At 40.3% G+C, this 16,336-nt stretch overlaps 1 protein-coding gene across 3 annotated transcripts; it reads left to right on the top strand.

Annotated features, from left to right (window-relative positions):
• The first annotated feature begins 712 nt into the window (after positions 1–712).
• On the top strand, positions 713–10,476 carry bend7 (BEN domain containing 7). Of its 3 annotated transcripts, none has more exons than XM_083551800.1 (9): positions 713–1,089; positions 2,353–2,427; positions 2,507–2,776; positions 3,154–3,285; positions 3,371–3,651; positions 3,746–3,971; positions 8,192–8,305; positions 8,393–8,446; positions 9,385–10,476. In XM_083551800.1, the coding sequence occupies exons 1-9, from the start codon at positions 1,026–1,028 to the stop codon at positions 9,417–9,419; spliced, it is 1,251 nt and encodes a 416-aa protein (XP_083407926.1). In that variant the 5' UTR covers positions 713–1,025; the 3' UTR covers positions 9,420–10,476. The 3 variants fall into 3 exon arrangements, with proteins under 3 accessions (XP_083407926.1, XP_083407927.1, XP_083407928.1); XM_083551801.1 differs by having other exon boundaries at positions 717–1,089; positions 2,318–2,427; XM_083551802.1 differs by having other exon boundaries at positions 1,032–1,089; positions 2,315–2,427.
• Positions 10,477–16,336: the final 5,860 nt, after the last annotated feature.

Genomic DNA, 16,336 nt, shown 5'->3' with positions numbered 1-16,336 from the left:
CTGAAGTTTTTGAGGGAAATGTCCCATTGGTGTTAGATACAAGATTGTAGAAGCTCAACAGTCCTGGGTCTTCTTTGCTGTATTTTTCACTTAACAATGTACAATATGTTTTCAGTAGCTGAAAGGTCTGGACTGCAGGCAGGAGAGTTTAGCAACTGGACACTACTACTATAAAGCGATGCTGGTGTAATCGACGCAGTAGTTTAGCACTGTCTTGATAAAATATTAAAGTCCTAGATTCCTGGATGGAAGCATATTTTGCTCTAAAAAACAGTATTCGCCTTTTTTTGCATTCATTGGATGCTGAAATTTGCATTTCATAGACACAAATGCACCTATATACTCAGTTTTTTTAAACAGTTTTTTATGTTATATAATAAAACCTGGGTTTATACAATTTAAAACAGTGGTCTGAACACATAATCATTGTGTTATCTGTTTTTAGTGCATGATTAAAATATTCTCTTATCTTATTGTGCATTTTGTATCTCAAGCCTCTACAACAATGCTTTAAATAAATATGACTAAAAAAGTAAACATAAAAAAATAAAAATGAAAAAATAAATTGAATGGTCTGACAGAGGAAAAGTTTTTCTTGGTTAACAGGTGTGTGTGTGTGTGTGTGTGTGTGTGTGTGTGTGTGTGTGTGTGTGTGTGTGTGTGTGTGTGTGTGTGTTCTTGTCTCTGCATCACTGTCCACTTCAATGCAAATCTCGGACGTTCACATTTTTACCCCACAGAATATTAGCGGCCGTCAGGTGGCGCAAAGGACCAGATGCGACGAATTAAAATAAAGAAAATTAACCGGTTAATTTTATTTGCATCCCAAACGAGCGGTACCGAGCTCTTCTCATCCCCCATGACCCGATACACTGTCTCCTGTTCATGTGGGGGGGGAGACGAGATCTCTTCCATCCTCAGCTCTTATTCCACACACTGGGCACAGGATTAGGAGTGATGGAGTGTAATTATTCTCCGTGATTAAATCCTCCCTGCGTCCTCTGGATCTTCTCCTGATCTGAAACATGGAGCTGGCGGAAAGGAGACGGAGCCGAAAATCACAAAGCTTTAAACTGATCAGTGACTCAGGTAAGAGATTTCTCTTTACTAGTAGAATCAAATCAAACACAAAGATGGGAATAACACACTGCAGGTCCAATCCCAGATTCCAGATCCCAAATGTCCACAAAAGCATGAACGTCTGTCACACAGCCTTCATTACTGTCGTCTCTGTTTATTACCATATAACAAGCTCCAATAATAAAATATTTGTAAATATCTATATATAACACCACATGCCTGCTTCAAACACCCTTAATTGTATTTATATATATATATATATATATATATATATATATATATATATATATATATATATATATATATATATATATATATATATTCATTTCAAAGATATATGTATGTATGTATGTATGTATGTATGTATGTATGTGTGTGTGTGTGTGTGTGTGTGTGTGTGTGTGTGTGTGTGTGTGTGTGACCTCTGAAAAGCAACAGACTGCCTACAGGTGGGATTTTAACTGCGCGGGCACGAGGATCAGGGAGCGCGCGACTAGATTGCGTCATTCAATAATGTAGTGCATAAAACTGCTTGTATTAGTTTTTTGTTTTTTGTTGTTTTTCATCACTTAAACAGAAGCTGTAGTTAAAAAAAAATTATGTAAAAAGTCACCTCAATGAAAATGTTGATCCATTTAATTATATTTGTATAGCACAAACTGTTCTGTATTTTGAGTAACCATCTTCTGATCAAGGTTAAGGATAAGATAATAGATGTTGTCAAGCCGGTGAATCTATGCACATGCATCTTAACAAATATATATATATATATATATATATATATATATATATATATATATATATATATATATATATATATATATATATATATATATATATATATAACCTCTATCTTTTCTAGCTGGATTTAAATGTTATCTATTGCAATCTTTAAATTATATCCATATTTTCAGCTATTAATGACAACATGCCTAAAAATATGCTGTGAAAAAAAAAGTTGAGAACCATTAGAGTTGGGCACAATGGCAATATTTGACGTGAAAGTATTTTGTACTCTGTAAGTTCAAGCACATGTCTTGGAAAAATACATCTATAGTATTTTAAAAATGAAAACAGTTAAATTGTCCCTCACACACACACACACACACACACACACACACACACACACACACACACACACACACACACACACACTTAATGTTATTAAGATTACATTAACAACTAGGAAAAGTTTTTAATTTTATGTGCTGGCATTGTTTTTATAATGTCCTAGTAGTTTTGCAAGATCATTCTAAGTGAGTCTTCTTCTAGACTACGGACATAACCCTGGCAACGTGGAGTACATGGACATGGACAGCAAACCTCTGGATGCCTCTGAGAATGAAAGTATGCTATTATACATAATGTTATGCTACTACAGTCTGTAAGTAAATGGTGCTGAAGCTTTCATCTCCATCGTTCTCAGCATGGCTAGGTGAGGAAGGCATGGAGATTAAGAAGCAGATAACAGGCATGATGCGGCTGCTGAGTGATAAGGCAGGCCGGGTGTACCAGAGAGTTGGAAGAGAGGGGGAAACGCTTAAAGAGGAGCCACAAGAAGATGGTTTGAGCTGGACTTCGAGTCGCAAGCAAGGCCCTGAAGAGCCAGAGCATGGCTGGAACTCAGTGTCCCACAGTCAGTATGATACACGATCCAAAACCCAGAAAATGCAAATGGACCAGAGCAAAATCCGAGGTGAGTCTCATAGCCGATTAGTACAATAGTTCAGAGTACTATATCTAGATTAGCATTCAGGTATCAAAAAGTATTTTACAAACCAACAATTTGTATAGCAAATTGTTGGTGAATAACACTTGATGCTTTACTGTGTGTTAGATGGAGAAGCACTGCACCTCCAGCATGATTCACACTGAAGGCAAAATAAAATGACAAAGAGGTTTAATGCCTGAACCTGAGGTGTGCAATTCAGAATATCGTCTAGACTGTCTAGACAGTTCTCTTTCTCTTGCAGCCACACACACAAAGTCAAGTAACGAGCCCTTTGTCTAGTGTCCTTGCATCACTGTTCAGAAGTGTGTGTGTGTGTATGTGTGTGTGTGTTCTGCCTTCAGACTCGGCTCTGCCCCATGTGCCTGCCAGCATGATGACAGAGTCCAGCTGTTGCATGTGCAATTGTAAGAGCACACTGCATGCTATCCTGCTGGAGTTACGCACAATGAGAAAACTCATGCAGACTCAAAGAGGTAAAGCATTACACATACACACTACTACTGATGACATCTTGTTTTCTTGTACATTCCCCGATTAGCATGTGTTATCTGAACCTAGGACCACCAGAAAAACAGCATGGTGTAGCCAGAGCATCTCCCACCAGCAGGAAGAGATCTCTTAGGAGGAGAACAGTGCAAAGAATAATAGCATTAACCCCACCCACAAAAACTCCCTCGACCATAAACACTCCCATTGTTGCCAAATCATTTGAGGAGATTTGCCCTAAAAATAAAGAAGAACAAAAAGAGAGACCTGAGCCATCTCCTCCATCAACACCCATATCTAATCCTCCATCATCAGCCCAGTACTGTCTGAACAGAGATCAGAATTGCACAGAGGTACAGATCAGTGTGTGTCAATGTTGTATATATTTATTGCATGTAATAAAACATGTACAATATGAAATAATCTGAGTTGTTTCTGTTTTAATAGCTGGAGGTGCAGTTGGCAGAAGAATATGAAGTGTTCATCCCGAAGGCACAGCTGGATTCCATCCTGTTGAACTACACACGTTCGGGCAGTCTACTTTTCCGCAAACTGGTCTGTGCCTTCTTTGATGATGCCACTCTTGCTAACTCACTGCCCAATGGCAAGCGGAAGAGAGGTCTGAACGACCAGAGGAAAGGACTGGACCAGAACATAGTGGGAGCCATTAAGGGTGAGTGAACATGAGTACATGGGATAAAAATAATCAGAAACATTTTAGCAATTAGACTATCATATTGTCAGGGATCCACCTGTCACGCCGCCCTCGGCAGCCGTCATGCTGCCACTTTCTCTGCCGCTCCCGGCTTTGATTACAGACACCTGACACTCGTTACCGATTCCCTTATATAAGCTTTCGTTTCCATCTCACTCGTGTCAGACCTACTCGATGACTACAGGATTATCCCTCCGTAACTGATTATACCGGCATTACGGACTAAACCAGCCATGTGGGTCGTAATCTCTATAACTTCTTTGTGTGTGTGTGTGTGTGTGGGTGAACATCACTCAATAAACTATGATTAAGTTACTTCCGCATCCGACTCGTGGTCCGTACCCCGACAGAAGGTCCGACCATAACCGAAAACAAAAAGAAAGAAATCGCTCTCCCGTGATGAACCGGCAGCCAGGCTCCGCTTCGGATTTCCCTGCTCGCTTCTCCGGAAATGCAGCCGAATGGAGCGGCTTCCTGTTTAGCACCTGCTTATTTCTCGGAGCACAGTCATCCCAATTCCCCACTGAGCGAGCCAAGATCGCATTTTTCATTTCTCTCCTATCTGGGGACGCTCTCTCTTGGGCCAGTAAGCTGGGGAGCACTAATGGAGGCGATTTTGGGTCATACGCCAATTTCATCGGTACCGCTCCACTCCAGTGTTCCTCCAAGCGCGCCGCTCCGCTCCAGTATTCCTCCGAGATCGCCTCTCTGCTCCAGTGTTTCTCCGAAGCGAGCCACTCCAGGGCCGCAAAAAGGATGTTGTACCACCGCCCATCCGCGAAAAGGACTTTGTACCGCCGCCCGGCCACGAAAAGGATGTTGCACCGCTGCCCGGCCGCGACAAGGATGTTGTACCGCCGCCCGGCCGTGAAAAAGACGCTGTACCGCCCACGGCCCCGTACCGCCCCCGGACGAAAAGAACATTGTCCCCAAGCTCCTCAGAAGGCGACGTCTCGCCTCCAAGCTCCTAAGAAGGCGCCTTCGACGTCTCGCCTTCAAGCTTCCCCGAAGGCGACGTCTCGCCTCCAAGCTCCCCCGAAGGTGACGTCTCGCCTCCAAGCTCCTCCGAAGGCGACATCTTGCCTCCGAGCTCCCTTGAAGGTGCCGTCCCGCCTCCAAGCTTCTCTGAAGGCAACGTCTCGCCTTCAAGTCCCTCCGAAGGCGAGGTCTCGTCTCCAAGTCCCTCCGAAGGCGACATCCAGAAAGTGACACTGCGCCTCCAGGTCTCCAGGTCTATCCACATCACTCCAAGGACGCAGTCGCGTTTCAAGATTCCGCTGTGAGCGTCATTACACTTCAAGGTCCTTCTAGAGGTGCCAGCACTGGCACGCTTCCAAGATTCCCTGAAGGCGACTTTGTGCTGCCAAGTCTATCTAGGAGCGCTGTTGCGCCTGAAGTCCCCGAAGGTGGCACCGCGCTCCGAGACCCTTCCGGAAGCACCGCCGCTGCCCAAGGTCCCTCTGAAGGCCCCTTTGAAGGCGACGTAGCTCTTTCATGCTATGAAAGTGATGTCACGGTCCCAGACGGCCCAAGCCCCTCCGAAAGCGACGTCGTGCTTCAAAGCTCATCCGAAGGTGACATCGCTGTCACGCTTCGAGGTACCTTCGCTGTGGACTATACCCGCTGTGGATTCTACACGTTCGTGGTTTCTACACTTTCCTTGGATTTTACCTATTCTGTGGATTAACCCTCCGTAACGGATTATACCGGCATTACGGACTAAACCAGCCATGCGGTTCGTAATCTCTCTATCTTCTGTGTGTGTGTGTGTGTGTGTGTGTACATCACTCAGTAAACTATGATTGAGTTACTTAGGCATCCGACTCGTTGTCTGTACCCTGACACATATATGCAGTTTAATATAATTTCCCAGTAATACTGATATAATGTTAATATTGAAATATTCTTGGTTTGCATGGGTATACTACTAAAGGTGTTTGATTTAAACAAACAGTAACCATATTGGGGTGAATTCATTTATATTCTGTAAACAAAAAATCTTGCCATGAGTATTTACACTTACACATATGATACATTATTAATTCAATGTGTAGGGAACCTAACACAACAGGGAGGTGTGATGCTGTTACTATCCTCAACAAATAATATATATTATTAAAATTTAATTATTATAAGTAGTAAAATCATAACACATTTAACATTAACAACGTTAACATTTAATGTTGAGGAAATACCAAGATGTAAGATCTTCTATCATTTTCGTCATAGCAGATATAAACAGATGGTTCCTTACCTTGTCATGTTAAAAAACCAGAAAAGGCAAAACTTCACATTATCAGCAATTATACAGACCATGAGCCGGAAGCGGGAGTAGCTCTATCATGACGTTAGTTAGAGTTATAAAACGTCATGTGGGTTTGGTCCGTGATGCGGGGATGATCTATGGAGTGGAGCTGAGATAATCCATGGAACAGAGATAGTCCATGGAAGGGAGATGATCCACAGAACGAAGATGAGATGATCCACGGAACAGAGCGGAGATGATCCACGGAGCAGAGATGATCCACAGAGCAGAGACAGTTCACGGAGGGACCAGCTGGAAAAGCTGGCAGTCAGAGATCCGTAGCATGACCTTTAAGAACCGACGACCGCTGACTCTGGAACGGGTGTTTAAATAGGTGAGTAGATAACGAGGACCAAGTGTTTGGAATCAAAGCCGGAAGCGGCAGAGGTAGCCGCTGCATGACAGCCGCCAAAGGGGGCGTGGCAGGAAAATCCCTTACATTCCCCCCCCCCAGGGGTGGCACCTGACACCCCAAACCCACCTACGCCTGGTGGGCCAGGGCACTTGGAGGAGGGCCTCGCCATCCATCCAGGGTCGAAGGAGGACCGGGCGGCACTGCTGCGGAACCGGAGAAAGCCGGGAAGGACCCGAGGGCCGAGCGACGCCCTCTGCGGAGATCGGGAGCAGAGCGACACCCTCGGTGGAGTCCAGAGACCGAGCGACGTCCCTTGCAGGGTTCATAGGCTGAGCGACGTCCTCAGTGGAAGTCAGAGGCCGAGCAACGTCCTCAGCGGAGGCCAGAGGCCAAGAGGTCGGAACACTGAAGCGAGCCAACGTGCAGGTCTGCCACTGTCATCCCGAACATCCCCAGAAATAGCCCAATAAAATTGCTCATTCTCCACTCGGCCGCATTGCCTTAGAAAAGAGGCGGAAAAGCCATTGTGTTCATGAAGGTGGGCTTGTATGATCCCGAGCCGGCAAGCATGATCTGCGAGAAGTAGCAGCGTGCTTCCAGGTGAAATCCGAAGCAGAAACGGGCTGCCGATCTATCGCGGTAGAGCGATTTCTCTCTTTCTTGTTTCGGTTTAGGTCGGTTCTTCTGTCAGGGCACGGACCACGAGCTGGAAGCGGGAGTAGCTCTATCTTGACGTTAATTAGAGTTACGAAACCTCATGCGGGTTAGGTCCGTGATGCAGGGATGATCTACGGAGCGGAGTGGTGATAATCCACAGGAACAGAGATAGTCCACAGAAGGGAGAAGATCCATGGAATGGAGATGAGATGATCCATGGAACGGAGCAGAGATGATCCATGGCTTGGAGTGGAGATGATCCACGGAGCAGACCGGAGATGATCCACGGAGCGGAGATGATCCACAGAGCGGAGACAGTCCACAGAGGGACCCGCGGGAAAAGCTGGCAGTCGGTAGATCCATAGCATGACTTTTAAGAACCGACGACCGGTGACTCTGGAACGGGCATTTAAATAGGTGAGTAGATAACGAGGACCAGGTGATTGGAATTAAACCCGGAAGCGGCAGAGGTAGCAGCCGCATGACAGCCGCCGAAGGGGGTGTGGCAGGGGAATCCCTGATAACAATGAAGTAGATCAAATTATTACTACACTTTATCCTATAATTTTATTGATGATTTAATAAAACATGCAGAATACTGACACGTCCATTAACTCATTTGGTCCTGAAGTTTGTAATGTAAATGATCATTAATGATTAGTTGTTCTCAACTGGTCAACAGTTGGCGGCTTCCTCCCCTTTGTCCTCAGTAGAACCTTCATCTTATTAAAGCAGCTCCCAAATTCATTTGTAACACAAAATACAACACAAATATTGATCAGTGTACCTTTACCATCATTCTGTTTGTGAACTGATGTGTTATATAGTATATCTTATTTTGACACCAATGTCTGAATGTAGTGTTCACGGAAAAATACTGCACGGCGAACCGAATCGATAAACTTCCTGGTCCACGAGACTGGGTCCAGATTCTTCAAGACCAAATCAAGCTGGCTCGAAGGCGCTTAAAAAGAGGTCGGTGAAAGTCCACTTTATTTCCCTTGATTGCTGATGACCTTTTTGTTAGTAACTGCAATACATGAATTGTGTGTGGTTCAACAGCGGAGACGACTGCAGACAGTGAGGAGACCAACAGGACATGCACATATAAAACAGGTACAGAAAAAAAATTTCATACAGAGACTGTGCACACAAATATAGTGGAGAAGACTAATGTGGTGTAGGTGGAAATTTGGAAATTTTCAATCCCACAAACTCAATGAAATTTTTATTGGTGTAAATTGTATTGTAAATAACAACGTGTTTTCTTTCTGGGTTTTAAACATCAGATATTATTAATCTATTCAGTGACGACTTACATTATACATTTAACATGATAGTTACAGTACTTTAGTTACTTTATTAAGGATAAATATCTTTATTAAACTTTCATTTAATCTCCTTTACAGCAAAATCACATGAATTCCACGTTTGAATTTTACACATACGATTATTCATAGATTCACACATGGTACATTTTTTTTTGGCGATTTATCTTCACATAAGACTTTTTTTTTCCACTTTCCAAATTTGTTTGTTTTTGATTACTTTTCTTTTTTTTTTTTTCTTTTTTTTCTTTGTGTATTTTCACAGCTGATATTTGTATCAGAAGCTTAATTATAATTACAATTTATGTGATCTCAATTTATTGATTTTATATAGATATATGGATTTTTTTTACATGATTCTTTTATTTTCCACACATATAAAATACACAAATATAGTATGTATTTTACAAAAGGTTTAATTTATTAGAAAAAAAAAACTTTAATTTCCAGGACATGCAGATATGCCCTTTCACAGGTTTATATGTGTGATTTGATGTTGTGTGTGAAAAACATAGTCACTTAAAATGTATGTGATTTTTAAGGACGCCTTTGAAACCCCAACCCTGATTTTCTTTAAAAATGTAGAATCTCATCTCCTGATCTACAAATTTATTTAGAGATAAAACTGTGACATCTGATAAACATAATAATATTAATAATAATAATAACTGTTGAGTTCTGGGCTAGTGTGTGGTGTATTTCATGTTTACATGCTATCTGCTCTAGGTGCTGATTGTCAGGTCGATGTGCAAAATGCTTAAGATGACTATTTTTTCTCATGGAGTTCATGCAGTTTGGACTGCACCATGTTCCAGTGATGTTTAAAGAACTATCAAAGGCCTCAAGGTCATTTTGTTCCTCATGCAAGGGCTTGATAGATATAGACAAAAGAAAATTGTGCAATTTTCTTCAAGGACAAGAAGAACTTGCTCATTCAACAACCGAAACCTCCCAAACTCTCTGGCGTCCATACATGCAGGACATTGATTATTATATTTTTATGTTTGAATACAAAAATATTTCCTGTGAAATTGTGTGGGTTTAAATGTATGTGGATGGCGGGTCATTGATCATTTGGTTGGAGGCATTATGTATAATGTATTTTTACTTCCTTTACCTCATTGAAGCACTTCACAAAACCAAGCTCTGATGTTAAAAAAAAAACAATAAATGACTGTGTGCCTTTAAATCATTCTGCTGTATGAAGTAGGATCCTCCACAGTAGAGGATGCACCGATCCAATTACATTTGCAATGATATTAATATCAGAGCCCTGGGGATTGGCAAACACCTCATACTAATTTGATTCTGACATCAAATTGGTGACTGTGTCGACTCTGCAAGCCTCTGTAATGTGTAACATCGGAGGTATAATGGTGGGTTCATGTGACAAGCTGTATCCTGTGTTCAAGCAGAAGATCATAAAATATTCTGTGGATCAGACAAATATTAATCATCTGCTCTAACAGCAAATCCTGCATTTGTATCAGCCTTGATATCAGTACACGGCACTGGATTGTCACGTCTAACAGTATTCTAACAAACATTTTACGTCACTGTTACAAGAGTTACATAATCTACAGTATATTGTACCATTTTTGCTAGAGTTTTTAATATTCTCTTTGCTCTGTAGACAGTGTATAAGTATGGTAACCCTAAAAGCTGTGCCAAATGGCTTGTGCTAAATTCCTCCCTACGTAAGAGGATGTGTTTTTGTAATATGTGTGAATTATGTCCCACATCTTAGTCACATGGATTTTAACTTCTTCATTGATTGTTGTAATGTGCGCACAGATTATCAGATGTCAAGTTGTTTAAAATGGCCAGAAAAGAAAAAAATAAATAAATTAACCATTTTGTCTAAGGGTTTTTTATTATCTTTTAACATAGATGAACCTTACTGTATAGTCTTTTAGAAAGTCCAAGGTGTCCATTTCTCTCACATTACATAGGTTAAACAGTAGAAAACCCTGAAGGGTGTAGATTTCATTTCACTTCAGATCGTAGACATGATCACAATGCAGTTTTACATAAATCCAGATGTAGAATTTGTTTCTATTGAGCATTTCACAGGTTTCATTGCTGTCTCAATGAGGCAACATGAGGAAGAAACCCTGAAAGGAACCTGACTCGAAAAGGATCCCATCCAGTTCTAGGAAAAAGTCTAAGCAAGCTAAGTTGTTTATTACATTATTTGTATGTAGAAAATAATTTACAAACAGCTTCAAGTCAATTACCACGATTTTTATGAGCAGACGATGAATAAATGTTCTGGGATGAGCACAGGACAGTGGTTATGATTACAGCAGCAGCACCAGTTCAAATCTACAACATTCAGGTGAGATTGTCCACCAGAACAATGGTGAGGGTTTGTATGAGTGTAAAACAGTCCACTAATCTTATATAACAAATATATAGAACATTACAACAACATTAATATTACATAAATAAATGCAGTAACAGGCACCAGACAAGTTAGTTCTTTATTTTGCTTATTATTATAAATAGGTAGTCTGTAAAGCATAGTTGGGGAGGTATTTTTTTAATTATAATACATTTTGAAAGATGATATATAGATGATGTAAAATAATTATTATTATTAGGTTTTTATATGTTTAAAAAAAATCTATATTATAATTGGCCATAAAATCCTATGTATTATATAAATTTATAGACTATAATAAAAATCTCTGGACATTTTAATACAACATATAAACAACATATATAACATACACACAATATATAACATACACACTATATATATATATATATATATATATAAATAATGTAGCAAATGTAGATCGCAAAAAGGGAAATATTTATGAGTAATTACAACCCGTTAATGGAATGGAATTAACGTTATAATTATTTGGTCTGTTCTTCACCAAACAGACAGTATAATATTTTTTCAATTCTATAAAAGGGGTATCTCCCTGGCCAAGAAAGACGCAACCCCGCTTTACTTTATACCGTGCAATTAATAGAGCATGTAGTTCAGATCGAATATTGCAGGAACTTTAAAATGTGAGCGGCACTCAGAGACGATCACTTGATACAGCGTTTAATAAATGAGATAAACACAACATAGAACTAACTACACAAACATACAAAAAGAAATAAAATAAAAATGAAAATAAAAATAAACAAAAGTTAAAAATATGGAAAAGAAGGAAGAGAAAGAGAGAAAGAATGAAAAGGAATGGCAAGCTGAATCTTCAAAATTAACCACAACCTAAACGAGAATCATCTTCTTCTTCTTTCGGCTTCTCCCATTAGGGGTCGCCACAGCGGATCATCCATCTCCATACCCCCCGTCCTCTACATCTGCCTCTTTCAACCCCACTACCTGCACGTCTTCCCTCACCACATCCATAAACCTCCTCCTTGGCCTTCCCCTTTTCCTCCTTCCTGGCGGCTCCATCCTCAGCATTCTTCTACCGATATACCCCATGTCCCTCCTTTGAACATGTCCAAACCATCTCAATCTCGCCTCCCTCACCTTGTCTCTAAAACGTCCTACATGCGCTGTCCCTCTAATAAACTCGTTTCTAATCCTGTTCATTCTCGTCACTCCTAACGAAAACCACAACATCTTCAGCTCTGCTACCTCCAGCTCCACTTCCTGTCTTTTACTCAATGCCACTGTCTCTAAACCATAGAACATTACAGGTCTTACCACAGTCCTAAAAACTTTTCCTTTCACAAATCACTCCTGCCACTCTTCTCCACCCACTTCACCCTGCCTGCACTCTTTTCTTTACTTCTCTAACACACTCTCCATTACTTTGCACTGTTGATCGCAGGTACCTTCTCCACCTCTTCTCCCTGCAACCGCGCATCTACACTGCCCTCCCTCTCATTCACACACATGTACTCTGTCTTACTTCTACTGACTTTTATTCCCCTTTCTCTCAGCACATACCTCCACCTCTCCAGGCTCTTCTCAACCTGCTCCCTACTCTCACCACAAATAACAATGTCATCCGCAAACATCATAGTCCATGGAGACTCCTGTCCGACCTCGTCCGTCAACCTGTCCATCACCACTGCAAACAAAAAAGGGCTCAGAACCGATCCTTGAGGCGGTCCAACCTCCACCTTGAACCAGTCTGTCGTTCCCACTGCACACTTCACTGCTGTCACACTGTCCTCATACATGTCCTGCACCACCCTCACATAATTCTCTGATACACCTGACTTCCTTATACAATATCACAACTCCTCTCTCAGCACCCTGTCGTACGCTTTCTCTAAATCCACAAACACACAATGCAACTCATGATCGCGATGTCATCTGGTCCAACCAACTTTCCACTCTTCATCCTCTTAATTGCTGCTCTCACTTCCTCCTTACTAATCCTATCCACCTCCTGCTTTACCAACTCCACACCCCCCAACCATTCATCAGCTTCTCAAAATACTCCCTCCATCAAGGAATTCAAGTAAAGAGCAGATAACTTTACATTAACTTTGACATCAAGCCTTTAAAGAAAATACAGCAATAAAGCAGATGTGCATTAATAAACCTTTAAAGTGTATCTATTGTTAAAAGGAAAAAAATACAATATATCGATTTATGTCATGGAATGTGTAACATTTTATTTATTGTTTGATTAATAAAACAATGCTCCCTTGTGGTGTGCGTGTGTGTGTGTGTGTGTGTGTGTGTGTGTGTGTGTGTGTGTGTGTGTGTGTGTGTGTGTGTGTCATACACAGATGTACTGGGGCAAAGTTTCGAGAGTGAATTGTTTTATTGTTTAAGGGTCTTTGTGAAGTCAACCAGAGAGGCCAAGGGGGGTTATCTGGCTTTCAGGGTGGTGTGTGTGTGTGTGTGTGTGTGTGTGTGTGTGTGTGTGTGTGTGTGTGTGTGTGTGTGTGTGTGTGTGTGTGTGTGTGTTGTGTAAGGTATAGAGACTGGCTTGTGTTATAATTTGAATGCTGCTTTGAAGTCAGCTGGAGATGTCAGGGTTTGTCCTGCTTCATGTCTTCCAGGGTGTTGGTATGACACTGTGGTATACAAACCCCCAATAAAAGTGTAAGCCGTGGTGCTCATCCTTTGATTGAAATGCAGATTAAAGGGTTAAAAGGAATGCCTGGGACATGAAATCTAAATGACCCCTGCCCAGATGATACAAAAATCATCAGAAGACCCAATCCATCCAGATGAGATTGTCCATCAGAGCAACGGGGAGGGTTTGGGAAGTGCAGATCTTTCAACCATTAGTGTCGAACGATCCAGAAATCATATATGACACAAATATAGAACATTACAACATTAATATCACTAATAGATGTAACATGACAAAGAGAGCTTGATTTATTATTTTGCTTATTATAAATACATAGTTTGTAATGCTTATTCTGGGAGACGTATTCTTTAATTATATTAAATTGTTGAAAATGATATATATAGTTTATGTTATATAATTATTGTTATGGTTTTTTATGTAAAATAAAAATATAATTGGGCAATTGATAATTCTTATGTATAACAATTAATCATGTTCCTAATTATATATGTATAGACCATAAGAGTGATCTTTGGAAATATATATATATATATATATATATATATATATATATATATATATATATATATATATATATATATATATATATATTCATTCATTCATCCATTCATTTTCTCCCGCTTATCCGTAATTCGGGTCGCGGGGGCAGCAGTCTAAGCAGGCCCCTGCCTTCGACTGCTGCCCAATCCTCACAGCACCGTCCCTTACGGTCCCTCCTGCAGGTGGTGAGCCCACGGGAAGTATATATATATATATATATATATATAATTTAATTATTGTTGTCATGATTGTTCACTCAACCTCTGCCTGAACCTAATGAATAATGGACAAAAGACCCAATTAAAGGTACATGGCGGTTTTTTTTTTTTTTTACTTTCCGTCGCCACACTTCAAACGCCCTTAAAGGGGACGTCACGGCGCCAAAGCGCCATATTAGGACCCTTTGTGCTCCGGATTGTTTACCGTCATCCCTCTCCGGCTCGACTCGTGTGCCCCTGAACCCTGGCTTCGAAGTGTGTATTTCTCGTCCTTGCGGCAAAACCTTGAACGTTAGCCGGTCAACGGCGGAACACGCCACAAGTCGCCTTTTAATTCTCAGCAGTTGTCCGCGCAATGCATTGTGGGAGCGTCACCTTTTCCCAATCGGGAGGCGCCGCTAAAGCGAAACCGGTAAGTAGCTGCACAATTAAAGTGGAAATGTACAAATAACCGCTCAAAGTGTCGTGTGTGTGTGTGTGTGTGTGTGTGTGTGTGTGTGTGTGTGTGTGTGTGTGTGTGTGTGTGTGTGTGTGTGTGTGTGTGTGTGTGTGTGCGCGCCGACTAGATGCAATAATGTAGTGTCTAACACTGTTTCTGTTTTTGTTTTGTTTTTCATCACTTAAACCGAGGGTAAGATAGAAAATTTGGAGTATGAATGAGTGAATAAATTAATGATTCAATCAACCAAATAACCAACCAACAAATCAATGAATCAAATAATTATTTAAACTAATAGCACAAAATATATCACCTGAAAGAATTATCAGCCTACTATTAAAAAAAATGTAAAAAATCACCTAAATAAAAATGTTGATCCATTTAATTATATTTATATAGCATAAACTGTTGTGTGTTTTGATTACCCATCTTCTGATCAAGGTTGAAGATTAGATAATAGATGTTGCCAAGATGGTGCATCTATGCACATACATCTTAACAAATATACAGTATATATAAACTCTTCCTTTTGTAGCTGTATTTAGATGTTATCTATTGCAATCTTTAAATTATATCTATATTTTCAGCTATTAATGGCAACGTATCTGAATATACTGTAAAAAAAAAAAAAAAAAAATTGATAACCATTAGAGTTGGGCAAAATGGGCTTATTCTTTTTCATATTTGTTAAAATTATTACTGAATTAATATAAATAATTACATATAAAAATATGAAGATAGATAGATACCACATCAATGTACCAACTAGTACTATGTTTATTACCAAATTGCATTTCATACTTGTAAGAATTACAGACTGCCTCGATCCAGATTCCACCCCACGCTATATATCAAATTCAGCTCATCCGCAAAACGGCTTAAAATTGATAAAAAGTAGTTATGTAGTTTGATATAGAATTTCAGTTGAATCAATCCTAATCATAGTCTCAATTGAATCAGTCTGGGAGAGACAGCAAGCCATCAAGGACCATCTTTAACCAAAAGATGCGTGAGACCATGATTATAAATTAAACAATACCCTATCCTGACCTGCTGGGGGGGCGGGCACCAGCAAAGGTGTAAACAACAGTGACCTCCGTCTCGATCACCCAGCCAGTTGTTCCCTTATGCATGTCCTACATCTAATTTACATTTAAAGGAAAACTCTGGTCTATACTTTAAAGGGAAGAACAATATAAAATATCTGGGCAGAGTTTCTCTGGGTTCTTCATGTATTTTGTCACTGCCACGATATCTTCGCTGTCCTCATAATTTTTTCTTACATACTCTAAACCATTTATAGATGCATTTAATTTTATTAAAATCCAGAAAAATTGTTGCTGTTACCTTTTACACTAACAACTGGGAAAAGTTTATAATTTTGTTATAATGTTTTTATAATGTCCTAGTAGTTTTGGAAGATCATTCTAAGTGAGTCTTCTTCTAGACTA

Source organism: Silurus aristotelis (genome assembly GCF_946808225.1).
Source record: "Silurus aristotelis genome assembly, chromosome: 10".
NCBI lineage: Eukaryota > Metazoa > Chordata > Actinopteri > Siluriformes > Siluridae > Silurus > Silurus aristotelis.
Note: the sequence above shows the minus strand (reverse complement) of the source record. Positions and strands in the feature narration are given on the sequence as shown.

Coding starts and splice junctions, on each gene's coding strand:
- bend7 (XM_083551800.1), top strand. CDS start 1,026: ATGGAGCTGGCGGAAAGGAGACGGAGCCGAAAATCACAAAGCTTTAAA. Junction 1,090..2,352: donor TAAACTGATCAGTGACTCAG/GTAAGAGATTTC, acceptor GTCTTCTTCTAG/ACTACGGACATAACCCTGGC. Junction 2,777..3,153: donor GGACCAGAGCAAAATCCGAG/GTGAGTCTCATA, acceptor TTCTGCCTTCAG/ACTCGGCTCTGCCCCATGTG.